The sequence below is a fragment of the Alligator sinensis genome, unplaced genomic scaffold, assembly GCF_000455745.1.
Source record: "Alligator sinensis unplaced genomic scaffold, ASM45574v1 scaffold1118_1, whole genome shotgun sequence".
In the NCBI taxonomy this organism is placed as follows: domain Eukaryota; kingdom Metazoa; phylum Chordata; order Crocodylia; family Alligatoridae; genus Alligator; species Alligator sinensis.
Genome location: NW_005842070.1, coordinates 1,908,937 through 1,922,374, shown reverse-complemented (window position 1 = coordinate 1,922,374; position 13,438 = coordinate 1,908,937). Strand labels below are relative to the sequence as shown.

Sequence of the window (13,438 nt, the reverse complement as noted above, 5' to 3'; positions counted from 1 at the left end):
CTGCTGAGTAAGTGTCCTTCCTTGATACTTGTTGCTTTAAAAAATGATGGACTACCGTGTTCGAGAAATATTGTAAGTCATCTTTACCGGTTGGACAAGCGCTGTAAATAAGTTTCTGTTTTTCTAAAGTTGTTGGACTGTGGCTTATGTCTCTGGTAATTCCTTTTAAAAGCTTTTATTTGGATCAGTTACATTTTTCATCTACTAAAATCTGGGCGTTGTGGCAAGTTCCCACCATCATCCAAAATTCAGTTGCCTATATTATTTTTGAGGGCTTGCATTTATTGATACAGGACACCTCAGGTATTCTTTCCAAGTACTGATTTGGCCGACACCTGGTTGACGACACCTGGTTGCCTTGTTTTGGTCAAACGAGGCACTGTGGGATGGTGAAGGATATTTTCAACAAAAACGATGTGCTGTTTCCAGCTTAGCCACATTTGGAATATTTGGTAACATGGGATGCATCTACACATGAAAGTAATGCCACTTGGCTTTACCGCTCAGTAAATTTACTACCTGCACATGCTGCATAGATTAGTAAACTACCTGCATAGATTAATTTACTTAGCAGTAAGTACCTGCACATGTAGACAGTGCCGCTTTATTGCACAGTAGATTAATCTAGTGCACAGTAAAGTGTCTTGTGTAGATACAGCCATAATGAACTATTGAAGTGTTAGGAGCGTAATCAGGGAACTGGAGGCTGCTGTAGGGTGAAATAATGGAAAGCTGAAGTGGAGTATAAAATTGTATTTTTTCTGAATGCAAGGGTGAGGGAGGGCACATACCCCTGGGCCTCTGCTGGGCTGTGCACAGTGGTGGGACATCCCCCCCCCCCCCCCCCCCCCCCCCCCACCCCTCCCACCGACTGGCCAGGCCCCCACTCACCGCTGCCCCGCCTCTGCCCCTGACCCACTCCCTCCCTCACCATCTGCCCCTGTCCCTTCTCTCCCCACAGGCTGACTAGCTGTAATAGTTCAAAAGACCTCTGACTTCTTAGTTCTTGTTTCCTGTACAGCTTGAGACATCTCAGTTCTCCATTGCATTGCTGTACCAGACCCATGTTTTTTTTATTCAGACCAGTGCCAGGTGTTTTAGATGATATTTAAGCACCTACAAAATGCAGAATTCAGTCCCATGATAAACTTCTCTGCTCTAACCAGTGGCTAATTTGACCTGCAGCTTGAGATTTAATATGTAATAGTTAACTGCCAACACTGTTAACATGTTTTTTTGACCATAATAATCCTCTTTTTTTCATTGTGTGAGGAGCACTCTAATTCTTTAATATTTAAATAGTGTTCTCCTTCATAGCTTTAATTTAGAGTCTTTCACCTCATCTTGGTTAATTGTCGCAGTGCAGGTCGAATGTAAACTTGCAGGTAGACTTACAGAGCTCTTAAGCCCAAATTCTAGACGTTGTCATTGATGGTCTCCCCGTTACCATCAGCTACTACTTAAAAAGAAAAAAGGGCTTATTTTTAAACATAGATGGCTCTGTTTTTCTTTTAAAAAATCTTTTTAAAATGTATTTTTTGTTTTTGCTTAGTTTGCTAGTGGTGCCTTCCAACACATTAAAGACACCGTCTTATCTGCATTGAATAGAGAGCCCACAGTTGACATCTCTCCAGATACAGTTGGAACCCTCAGTCTTATTATGTTGGCTCAAGCTCAAGAAGTGTTTTTCTTAAAAGCTACCAGAGGTATAACTTTTATTTATTTATAGTTAATGTGCTAGAATGCTCTTTATAACTTTAACAAATGTTTTATTCATTTGAATAATGAAACATATTGTCAAGAAGGGGCAAAGGCCCTCTCACAACTTTTGTTTTTATTCTATGTCCTTCAAAAGTCAATTAGCATAATAACAATGCGATAGAAGTAATTTAAACTTTTTCATCCTGCATTTTCCCATGGACCTCTCTTTCTTAGTTGGGTGACACAAATGGCTCCTTAAAAATAGCTTTAATTGATTCCGATCCATGTTAATTTCATGTTTGTATTAAAAGTTTTGCTCCTGGTACAATACATTCTTTGGTAGCATTATTGTGTATATATACATGATAAAATCATGAATGCGATATTTTGACTGTTATTTTTATATCTTTTCCTTTCTTCATTCACTCCTTTTCCCTGCAATAGCAGTACTGGTTACCAGAGATCCTGGTTTTCTCTGCTTAAAAACAGCAAATTCTCTGGTTAAACAAAAAAAATTCCTGAATTCTCTAATTTAAAAAACCCCAAAATCCGCATTTTTCCATGAATAAAATGAAATGCCACATGCATGCATGCATGCATACATACAGGTATCAGTTTAACACAATGTTTTATGGATATATTTACAATTTTAAATCAATTTGGAAGCCTACCAGTGCCTCAATCATCATCATAAATTCCAAATACCTATATATTTTGGTGTTTGATTTTTTTTTTTTTTTTTTTTTTAAATCATGGAAAATCAGAGCTCCCCTGTGCACCTTTGCCAACCAGGATGCAGGTCCAGCTGCAGCTGTTCCCCCGCTGCTTTATGGCACTGAGCAGCCCTGATATGCTGGTGCCCCTCACTCCCAACCCACAGTCTCTCACCCCCTTTTAATAACATTATTTAGGGAAGTCCAGATGAAGCCAGCACCAAGAGCAGCAATGACATCTTGGTGGAACAGATTAAAAGTGTGGCTTTAGATCCTTAAGTCTTCCAATTGTCATTATGATATAACTTGCTACTGTTCTGATACTTTACCATCAGCCTTCTCTCTTCTTCCTACTAATTGCAAATTATCCTCACCTGATCATTTCTCACTGTTGGACAATTTAGCATTATTTGTACTCCTCAGGAGCAATAAGTGGAAGATCTGCTATTGGAATGTGACTTCAGTGCACAAATGAAATTCTCAGGACAATGAGGTTTATTGTATCAGCGAGTTTGCTGGGAGTTTATCAAGCCTTCAAGAAGAAGGTTTAGAGCTCCCATATCTAAAAATATAGACAGTCGTATAGTTCACCCATACCTTAGTACTTCATACAAATATGTCGCTACTAGCCAGCATTTGCAGCTTCTTGTCCAGCCTCCACAGAAGTGATCTTCAAACCACTTCTAGACTGCAGACAAACCTTAAATTGAACCGTAAATGCTCTTCTTGTGTTCCTCACTTGTATGGTGACTAGAGTACCATTACCACAGCAAAAAGGATCCTAGGAGCAATTCATAGAGGCACTTCTATACACTTGGATACCATCCCTTTATAGCATGACAGTCTGCTAAAAACAGGTTTGCATATTCTGGAAAGTAGAGGCCATAGCTGAAGTTCTACAGGAATTTAGAAAGAAGGAATTAATTTCCAGATACTGTGATATAAAAGATGTGAGGTATCTGAGAACACCCAGCTCTTTAGCAGAAAGGTCAGTTTCTTCATGTTGAATCTAGTTAAATGTGACTTCTTCCCTGTCCATCCAGCATGTCTGGGGGGTTCTCTAATGTGCATATTTCTGTATTGTTATTGGACCTTTGCATCACAAGTAACTTTTCTTCCATACTTCAGGACGGGGTCCTTTCATTTGGTCTTTCTCTTGTCCCTTGAGAATCTGCTAGTGTCTCTCTGTGGCAGCACATCTAAATCAAGAAGATATTCTCCCTTAGATTAAGTCCTGGGCTTCTGGCATATGTTTACTTAAAGGAGCTATGGGATCTGATCCCCAATCCCAATAATTGTTTCTGCTGTCACGCCACACCTGATCCTGGGCTTCCCCCGCACTGGTATGTTGAAAATCAGATGCCCACAACCTGGCATGACCCAGGGCTGTGCTGGGGTGGGGCTGACAATCAGCTGACTATTGGCTGTGGCACTGGCTTGAGTCCTTGGGCTCAACTGATGTCAGCACCAGCTCTGGGGCAGCTCCAGACATTTCCCAAGTTCAGTTTAAGGTGTCATAAACCAGTCATAATTTTCTGTTATATGTGGAATGTTTTTATAGCTCGTTTGCTGTTTTATGGTGCTTTAAATTGAATGCACATATCACATTTTTGACATTTATGCTGTTATTAACATGTTAAATTGTGAAATAAATGTGATGTGTAGAAAGGCCCCTGAACATGCTTCTTTTTCTTGAGATTAGGGTGCTTGGTATAAATAGGAAAAAAATATTTCTTGGTATACAAACACCCACTTTCATTTGGGTGCTTTTAGGCTATCAGGCAAGGAAATCCTTCCTTCCAGAGGATTTTCCAGAAAATCCTTCCTTCCTTTCTGAAAATTCAGTTAGCTGTGCTGAGTTCAGAAGAACTTCAAACTTAACAGTAATATTTTTCTTGAAAGCTGCATGAATTGTCTCTGAAGACACCAGTAATGGATCAGGTCTTTGCTATCTAGAAATAGCTCTGTTAGAGCAAGGTGTAATACAGAATGCATGAAGCTCAGTTGAAGAGTAAGAGCAGACTTAGTTCATTTTGACTGTGGAATAGATCTCTTCTGAGAGTCCCCATCTAGTTCTCTTATACAAAAAAGTAATAAAGATAGAGAAAGATAAAGTAAGACAACCAAAACTTGGATATCTATGGTTGAAGTGGGACAGGATTTGTTTCCACACCTTTAATCACATTTCTCCTGTGATCATAGACCTGTCATCTTAAAACAGTTTTATCACCTGACACCTTACTTGTGGCACCAGGTTACCTTGGCTGTAGTATTCTGATGGATCTAGGGAGATTTTGTTCACCATAAGTGCAAAACAAAAGACTGACAACTTGAAAAATTCCTGAGATGTCTGTTAGCTATGACAGCTAGCAGAAAAGGTTTCCAATTTGGGCCATCCAGTAACAGCCCCAGTTCAGTTCCAATCCCATTTATACTCGATAACTTGCTTCACGTGAAACTTTATGGTCTTTCCTCATCTGTGAATGCCCACATAGTTTTACAAGTATTGATATTTGATAATGGAACCAAGCTTATCCAAGGCACAGTAAAATAGTATGTGACTAGTTTAGTGAATAATGAATATCCATTGATCAAATCCAGTTCCATTATGAGACCCTGACTTAGTTCTTATTCAGTTTATAGAGCCTCTGAATGTTCTTTCTTTGTGTATGAGCATTCATTATAGCAGGGGTTCCCAACATTCATGTGTCTAAGGGCACATCTGAATTTAAAAGAAAAAGCAGTGGGTGCCAATATGAATTCAGCCAGTTGGTCTCTTGTGACCGACTCAAGGTAACTTCTGGATATGCGCATGCACATAGTTTCATTTGAGGAGGGAGTAGTAAGTGCCACTCCATCACTGCATCAGTCAGGTTGACTCAGTCTCATTTTGGCAGCCATTGTGTACAGCCTGTGAAACAATTTTTGAAGTGTTGCTGTTCTGAATTCAGTTGGCAGTGAGCATTTTTTGTTGGAATAATGATTTTTACTGATCGTGAAAACGCACATGGGCACCTGAATAAACTTTGGTGGGTGCCATGGTGCCTGCGGGCATTGTGTTGGGAATCGCTGCATTATAGCCATGACATCCACCAGACACACAAATGAAGGCTGTCAGGACGGATGGATGATCTACCTTTCATTTGTTCACAGGTACAAATGGTTCTCCATCATCACAATTATTTTACTCAGAATGGTAGCTGAGTGCCATAAACACCTGTCGCTATCTGTTGGTATTCTTTCCCAGAGTCCATGTTCATTCAGAAAAAAATAAAACTCCACGCACTGGGTGCTTAAAGAACATTTTATTTCAGATATTTTCATTTCTTCATTCTTTGCTTTTATTTCGTGTTTATAATGCACTAAAAAAAATGTCCACGCCTAAATGTGTTGTGTTTTATGATCTGAGCTTCAAATTAGTTTCTCTCCTGTTAGGGATTAGATTTTCATAAGAGAAAAGGTTTGAAGTGATTTATGTTATAGAAATCTGCAGAGCTGTTACGTTTGTGTACTTTTGATGCATTTGTGTATTTGATGTAGCATCCCAGTTGGCCACTCACTTGGTAATAGTACTTCAGTCACTGTAATTAGATGACTTAAAGTTGTCTCGATGAGTACAGTGCCATTTCCACAAACTCTTCAATGTGTGGGAATATGCAGCAGTCACATAATGAAATGGATGCTACTTGCCTGATGGGAGTTTTTCAGATGGATGCCTCACATTCCTACTCCTTGCCTTTCCTATTTCTTAGCAATCTATAATTGCAAACATGAGGAAGTAGTCCAAAGGACTAAGGTGGCTGCATTACCGTTCTGCTGCTTTTATTTTAAATATAGTTTCACCCTTGGGATTATTGAGGGCAGGGACAAAAGTGAGTGTAAAAAAGAATGAAGCAGGCATGCTGTGACATTCTGCTATCATGGGGATGATATAACTGGTGCCATTCTGGGTGTATATGGAGTCCATCTTGAACTGTGGTTACAAGCAATTATTCTATGTATTCATAAAACATTGGTACAAATAATGATTATTCTGTATTTTATTTCAGATAAAATGAAAGATGCTATAATAGCTAAACTAGCTAATCAAGCTGCAGATTATTATGGTGATGCTTTTAAACAGTGTCAGTATAAGGATACTTTGCCCAAGGTTAGTAATCCTAAGGGGGGTGGGGGGGAGAAATGAGATACTGTAGTGTTCAGAATTGGTGTTTAATACCTACTACAGCATTGTTTTGTTTGTTTATTTTTTCCCCTGAGATGTTTTCTTGAGCATTTTTCTGATTAAGGTGTTATGCCAAAGGTAAACAAGCCTAGAATCTAAGTAATATTTTAAGAATCTGGGGGGAGTGGTGGTATACAGTTTTAGTTTGTCAGGTTTTGGGGTTTTTTTTTGTTGTTGTTTTTTTTAGACGCTTACATCAGGTTTCATTGAAAATTAATCAATTTGATGTTCAGAATATCCTTTGCATGCTGCTTTAATGAACGTTATTTTAGAAGGTATTTTGAGTCTTTGGGATGCTGCCTTGTTTAACACCTTACTAAATTTTATTTTTGAAACTAACATATTCTAATGAGTTTTTGGTCTCACATTACCTTGTGAAATCACAAGATGTACCTTGGTGATGGCCTACAAGTTGATTAACTTGCACACCTATAAGTTACTGAAATATATTGCTGGAACCCAGGTGTGCATGTGTGTGTGTCTGTGAATGTGTGTATGAGACTAAACAAATATGTCCTTTAGAAACAAACAACAGTTTTGCTGGGGAAAGGCTACTTGGTATGGAGCCAGATGCGAGAAATGCAGAGGACTCCAGTGCCACTTACTTCATAAAGTTAGTTTGCAGAGTAGAAATCCTGTAAGTACTAACACCCATTCCTCCATCAGTTGCTGGGCACTTTGAAATAATCTCTGATCAAAACTCTGACCCAGCCCAGGTGTGTGAGAGTTGAGATCTGGTTAGATGACTGCTATTATAGCTGCAATACCTTGGGTTCCTGTGTTTTCCTGTTTGTTTAAAGGCCACAAGGCACTTCCGTGTTTCAGTGGCAGAACTCAAATGCGCAATGTAAGTGTAGTGGGTAAAGAAATAATAGTTAAGATATGATTCAATAAAATGTTAAATCTTTAAAGGAGCATGGTTTTTGTGTTCTCTGAGTTGAGAAATATTATGACATTAAGACCAACTACTTTATCAGAGACCATGTGTATACTATGGCCTGCATATAATGCTTTTTTATTTCTAGTAGACTTCTTTGTGGAACTCTGTGAAAACAAACTTTTACAAGGAAAAAGTTTTTAAAAACCTTTAAAAGGTGTTCAAGGCATTCTTTTTATTTGATCATTACTGGTTGGTACTCTGGACTTGTTCAATCTTCCAATTTTGTTTTATTATTATTTGTGGGACTTTGGTACTATTTTTAAGTTATCTTGGCTTGCTCTAAATGAAATTTTGTTGCAGGGGCTTCTACTGGATAAATGTTTTTGTTCTTAAAGTTTATGTTGGGATCAAATAGACTTAGAGCAATTGCCTTGACATCTAAAAGTGGTGGCTTGGTTAAGAGGGTTATTTATTTTTAAGCACTTTTGGCTTGGGGATCTTTGTGGATGTTCTCTTTACTATCCTTTCTAATGCATGCATGAATTTCTGATCTTTGTAAAATAAATAGTTTGACTTCATGGATTGAATTTAATGAATTGGAATCCCCAAATCAGTAAGACAATTGAGAGATTTAACTACAGCAATATATTTGTTCACTGAACTCAATCCATGCAAAGTCATATGGTCTCTTAACATTTACCTCTAATGTTTTAACCTACCTAAAACATTAATTGGGTGAATCTAATTTCCTTTTCTTCTTCCTTTTTCTTCCTGCATCCCATGTTGTCTGTGGTGGTTTATATGGTTGGACTTTCCCCTGGTCAGTATTTTTATTTCCAGGAGGTGTTTCCTGTTCTGGCTGCAAAGCACTGCCTTATGCAGGCCAATGCACAATACCACCAATCTATCCTGGCAAAGCAGCAGAAGAAATTCGGCGAAGAAATTGGGAGACTACAGGTGGGTTCCTGGAAGAACTTTTTAAAGAAATATCAAAATATATTTAACTTCTATTTAATGGAAAAAACCAATACTCAGAGATGCAAAATTAAAACAGCAAGCAAAGTTTGAAAGGTTTCACTTAAAAGAAAGTCACATGAATTAAATAATTTGAAATGGATCTTCAAAGATGAGAAATACCTATGTAATTTGAAGTATGTTTCAGTCAGATATTGAGAAGCATGACATCGTCTGTTGTATAGCTCTACAGCTGTGGCTATATTTGAAGACCCCTTTTTATGCTGGTATAACTAATACTAACAACTTGTTTGCCAAAACTTACTGTTAGATGGTACTAGCATTAGAATTTTTGTGGTGAATGATGTGGTTTCAGATGTGCGTAAAATATTAACTCTGATGTAAACCTGCAGTCTAAGTATATGAGTGGCTTTTTTGTCTTCCTAGGGTGTAGGCAGATGATCAAATTATACCATTTTAAAGAGGGAAGCAGAGGTGCTTAGTTTTTGTACAGTAACTGTTTTTTCTTTCCTGAGGTAAAAGGAAGCTAAACTGTGGTAAGTTAGCAGTTTTAGTCAGGAGTTTTTAGTTACCCCAGAGTAGAACAGAAGTGAAGGCAGTCAAGTTACTGCGAAGTGAAGATGGACTTTAGTCTATTGTGGCTTAACAGTGTATATGTTGGTACATGAGGTTACTTATTTTGTATTGATGCCCTAAGAAAACAGATTATCATATTTCAGTGGTCAATTTATTTGCCATATTTATAGAGAGGAAGGAACAACAATTAATTCTATATATAGGACAGTCATTTTAACACTATGGAAGTTGAGCCTCTGCAAATCACCTTGTACCGGATGACTTAAAATATGTTTTCAGTGAAAATGAGAAACTATGTACAACATACTTGTTTATGTACGCGCAGAGTAATAAATGCCACAGTAGCTTAGTTTCAGAGTAACATTTGCTGGTCATACCAGTGTGGACATCTGTGGTTCAGATTCTACTTCTAAATCCTGGCTTGCTAAGAGTTCTTCCTCTGTACCCATTGTAATATTAAATATAGCTATCTGGAATCATAAATGATGGTCTTCAGTAACTTCGTGACTTTTCGTAAGCGTAAATAACTTTATTAGCCAAAACAAAATGGGGATAGCTTATGTTTGGCAGGGCTGTGAAATTCTATCAGGCTTGTTAGCAACTCTTGTAAACTTACATATTGAATATAATTTGTGTTTGAATATAATTTCTTAACATCCTAGCTACAGGAGATAGCTGTCCAGTTACCACTAGAAGGCATTTAGTTTGGGAAAAAAAAAAAAGTTTATGCATCGTGACTTCATTCCTATGTTTCATCATCGGTATTAAATCAGTAGTTAGAGGAAAATAAAGTCTGGTTCTCATCAATTTCTCAATAATGGAGTTGGTCTTTTACCAATTAAATTTAATCCTTAACTGGAGCTGAGATTTAGTCATCCTTCTTTACCTGCCTTTTTGTGATGTTTCAGGTTTGTTTCAGAAGTAATTTATTTTTCAGTTCTATTTTTAAACTATATAAACTGGCTTAATAAAAAAAATAACTTGGCTAATATGAAGAGCCATGAACGTGAAAAGTAGCATTAAAAAAAATGCCAAGGCAGAAAAGCATACCTTCCTTCTAGCAAAATCCAACAATCTCAAATACTGTGAGGGGCTATTGTTGTATGACTTTTGAGGTATGACTGAAAGCAGGAAGAAGTCTGACAGATTCAAATACTGTTTCAGCCTCTGCTTTCTAGTCACAAGTTGTAGCTTATTTAAACCAGATCTAGTATTGTGCTTTTGATCAAAAAATATGGGTACTGAAGATTTTTTGCTACTTTCTCCTATAATAGTTCTCGGCTATTATGGGACAGTCTCAAAATGAACGGTGAGGAAAAATGGAAAATGATACAATATTTATGTCCTTAACATACCTTGTTTTCATCATGTTAACATCACTTTATGCATTTGATAATCATATTTTCAGTAATTAACTAATACGTTTTAACTATTTGGCATTAGGAAGAAAGCTATGGTTTGAAGTTGCATAAGTTTCTTTTTTTTTTTTTTTTTTTTTTTCAATAAAATTCTCAGTATCACCTACTCATATGAATAACACAGGCAGTTCCATCCACTGTATACACTTCTTCAATATTATGTGATCCACCTTACTCCCTCTCCAGACTGTTCTAGGGTAGGCCCTTTTACCCGGGAGGTGTTCTTCACTGTGGTGCTGTCTGGCAGTTGACGTTGTAAGACTTAAAAGGAAAGTGAAATATTATCTGAAAAGGCTAAGGTACTGTACATAGTATGAGTGGGGTAGACTTTGCACCTTGTTTGGCTGACTGACAGAAAGGCAACAGAGTAACTGGCATTTCCAGTAGCATGGAGTAGTCCTCAGAAGTACAACTAGCAGAACCAGTTTTTATGCCACACTCTCCAGAGGTAATGGGAGTGTTTTGAGGGAGGGATATGTTTCTGCCAGACAAGGAGTAGGTGAAGTGTTCCATAGTGTTGTAACCAGTGGCTCATCTTTCCAGTGAAGACATTTGGCATAGTTATACTGGTTTTCTAACTGGGCAGGGGAAGAAAATTAGAAAATTAGGTGTATAGTTGGTGCTTGGTTCTTAGCTGCTGCTGCTTCTCCCTCTCCTGGACTACTGTGAGTGACTGCATGGAGGAGCACTTTAGTAAAAGATGGCTTCCTCCTAGCCTCAATCAATGGCAATCCTAATCTTATCCTGCTTTCCATCAGGGGTCCTACAGTTTGGCAGGAAAGCAGACAGTAAAGCAACAATACTTTGTTCAATCTCCCCTGCAGTCTCAGCAGCACTTCCTTTAGTCCACAGGTGGTCAGCCTGCAGCTCTGGAGCCACATGTGGCTCTTCAGAAGTTACTATGCATCTCCTTGAATCTTTGCACATGGTGACTGGTTTCCATAGCTGTTGTGTCATGTCACGTGATGCGACCGCTCACATACAGCACATTACTCAGTTTGGACTCAAAAGTGTGGACTCTGGAGCTGTGGGTTGGCCACCCCTGCTTTAGTCTTATGGTGAGGGGTTCAGTGGAGCTGAAGATTTCCTTTCAGTTCAGATCCCAAGCCAGATATAGTAGGCAGCCACACATGGCAGAAAGCTGAAAAGCTACACTTTAAGTTAACCTTTCTTGTGAGAAATGTGGGATGGGAATTGGTATGTGGTGTCTCCATGAGCTTTTAATAGCATTGTGGGAAGACTCAGAAGGGAAGTTCCCTTTTTCACCACCTGCTACAGCTGTCACAATCCGTAAGCAAGCAGCAGCCACCTTGGTCCTAGCCTTGGGCCCAAAATAGTGTCTACTTTTATAGATAAGCCTGTGAGAGAATTTTTACCTCTTTACTTCCGAAAAGATAATTGATTTCTCTGGATTTTGGGGACTTAGATTATGTTGGGACACACTAGAGTTAACTTGATCCTATTGACAGAACTTTGTAGAGAGTCGCTAGGTCTATTTTGAGGAGACATTTTGCTTATAGTTGTTGATACTCAGTTGGGGGACATTTCTTCAATAGGTAGGAGGCAATAATGTTGATTATACTCCTCTGCAATGCTCTCAGTTGACTCACTGAGAAAAAAAACCAGTTTGTGTAAGCATAGTATGTACTAAAGGGAGGAGGAAGAAAGGGTTATTTAAACTAAATTATGTTTATTTTGATTCTAGCATGCATCAGACTTGGTAAAAACGGTGGCATCTCGTTATGATGAGTATATAAACGTAAAAGATTTATCTGACAAAATCAGCCGTGCCCTTACAGCTGCCAAGAAGGACAATGACTTCATATATCATGACCGAGTTCCTGACCTGAAAGATCTAGAGCCCATTGGCAAAGCCAGTCTTGTAAAATCGACCCCAGTTGTTATTCCTATCAGTCAGAAGTTCACAGGTAAGCAAAATGTCCAGCAGAGACGTAACAAGTTTGGTTTGTACTGTGGGAGGGGGTACTGAGCTAGTTAAATTTTAACTGTTTACTTAAATATATTCTATTAAAATTGATCTGCTTGTGACACAAATCTTAAACATACACATCTCAAGGAGTAGGTTTCATGGCAATAAACAGACTTATGGAGAATGTGACTACCTTCTTTCAGTGGTTTCCCCTATGCAATGTAAAGTGATGTAAGAAATGAAAGTATCAATACAATATGATAGTAAATAGATATATGTAAGGTTTGTTGTGAAGACATTGCAGTAGAGTTTAAATAATTATGATGCCTTAATCATAGATCTTTTTGAGAAGATGGTTCCTCTGTCAGTACAGCAGTCTCTGAGTGTCTACAATCAGAGAAAGGCTGATTTAGTAAATAGATCAATAGCCCAGATGAGGGAGGCCACCAATTTGGCAAATGGGTAAGTATTATTCATTCAGATTCTAATCTTTTAAAAAACTTTAATACTGTGTGTACTTGGGTTGCCCACAGTCTTACTTTTATTAATTTTGTTCACATACTTTTGATTTTGTTCTGCTTCAGCTAAAAATTTGAGAGGGAAGCTCTTGAATTCTTCAAAATGACAAGTCCAGTCAGTCATACAGAGGCACTGTCATCATTTTGTAGGAAACTCTAAGAATATAGAATTGGGCCAGTAATTACTGTCGTTAACGTCTATTAGGAAAAGAAAGGTACTTTGGTGATAAACTATTTATTGATTGCTAGGTAGAACTGAAAGGAAAAGAGTTTACCTACCACTGAGTATAAACATATGTTTTTACTTTGTCCTTGCACTTTTGTAAAGATGGAAAGTCTTGTGCTGTTGCAAGGAGGGTGTCTTTAATACATTACCCCTTCCCCATGTCTTTTTTGCGTCCTGCAATTTCTTTGCGTGTCTTTTGTGGCTTAGCTTTCTAAAATAGAGTTCAAGTGAAAGTGGCTTAAGTCTCCTTACGGCAGTGCACTTCAGCCTCTTTAG

The 13,438-nt window shown here is 38.2% G+C and overlaps 1 protein-coding gene across 1 annotated transcript in view; it reads left to right on the top strand.

The window, feature by feature from the left end:
• Window positions 1–13,438, top strand: part of PDCD6IP (programmed cell death 6 interacting protein) — a 49,348-nt gene that overhangs the window by 15,822 nt on the left and 20,088 nt on the right. Inside the window, 5 exon segments of the mRNA XM_014519936.2 lie at window positions 1,553–1,706; window positions 6,464–6,564; window positions 8,360–8,476; window positions 12,194–12,416; window positions 12,757–12,880. Of these exon segments, the coding sequence (XP_014375422.2) occupies window positions 1,553–1,706; window positions 6,464–6,564; window positions 8,360–8,476; window positions 12,194–12,416; window positions 12,757–12,880 (719 nt within the window).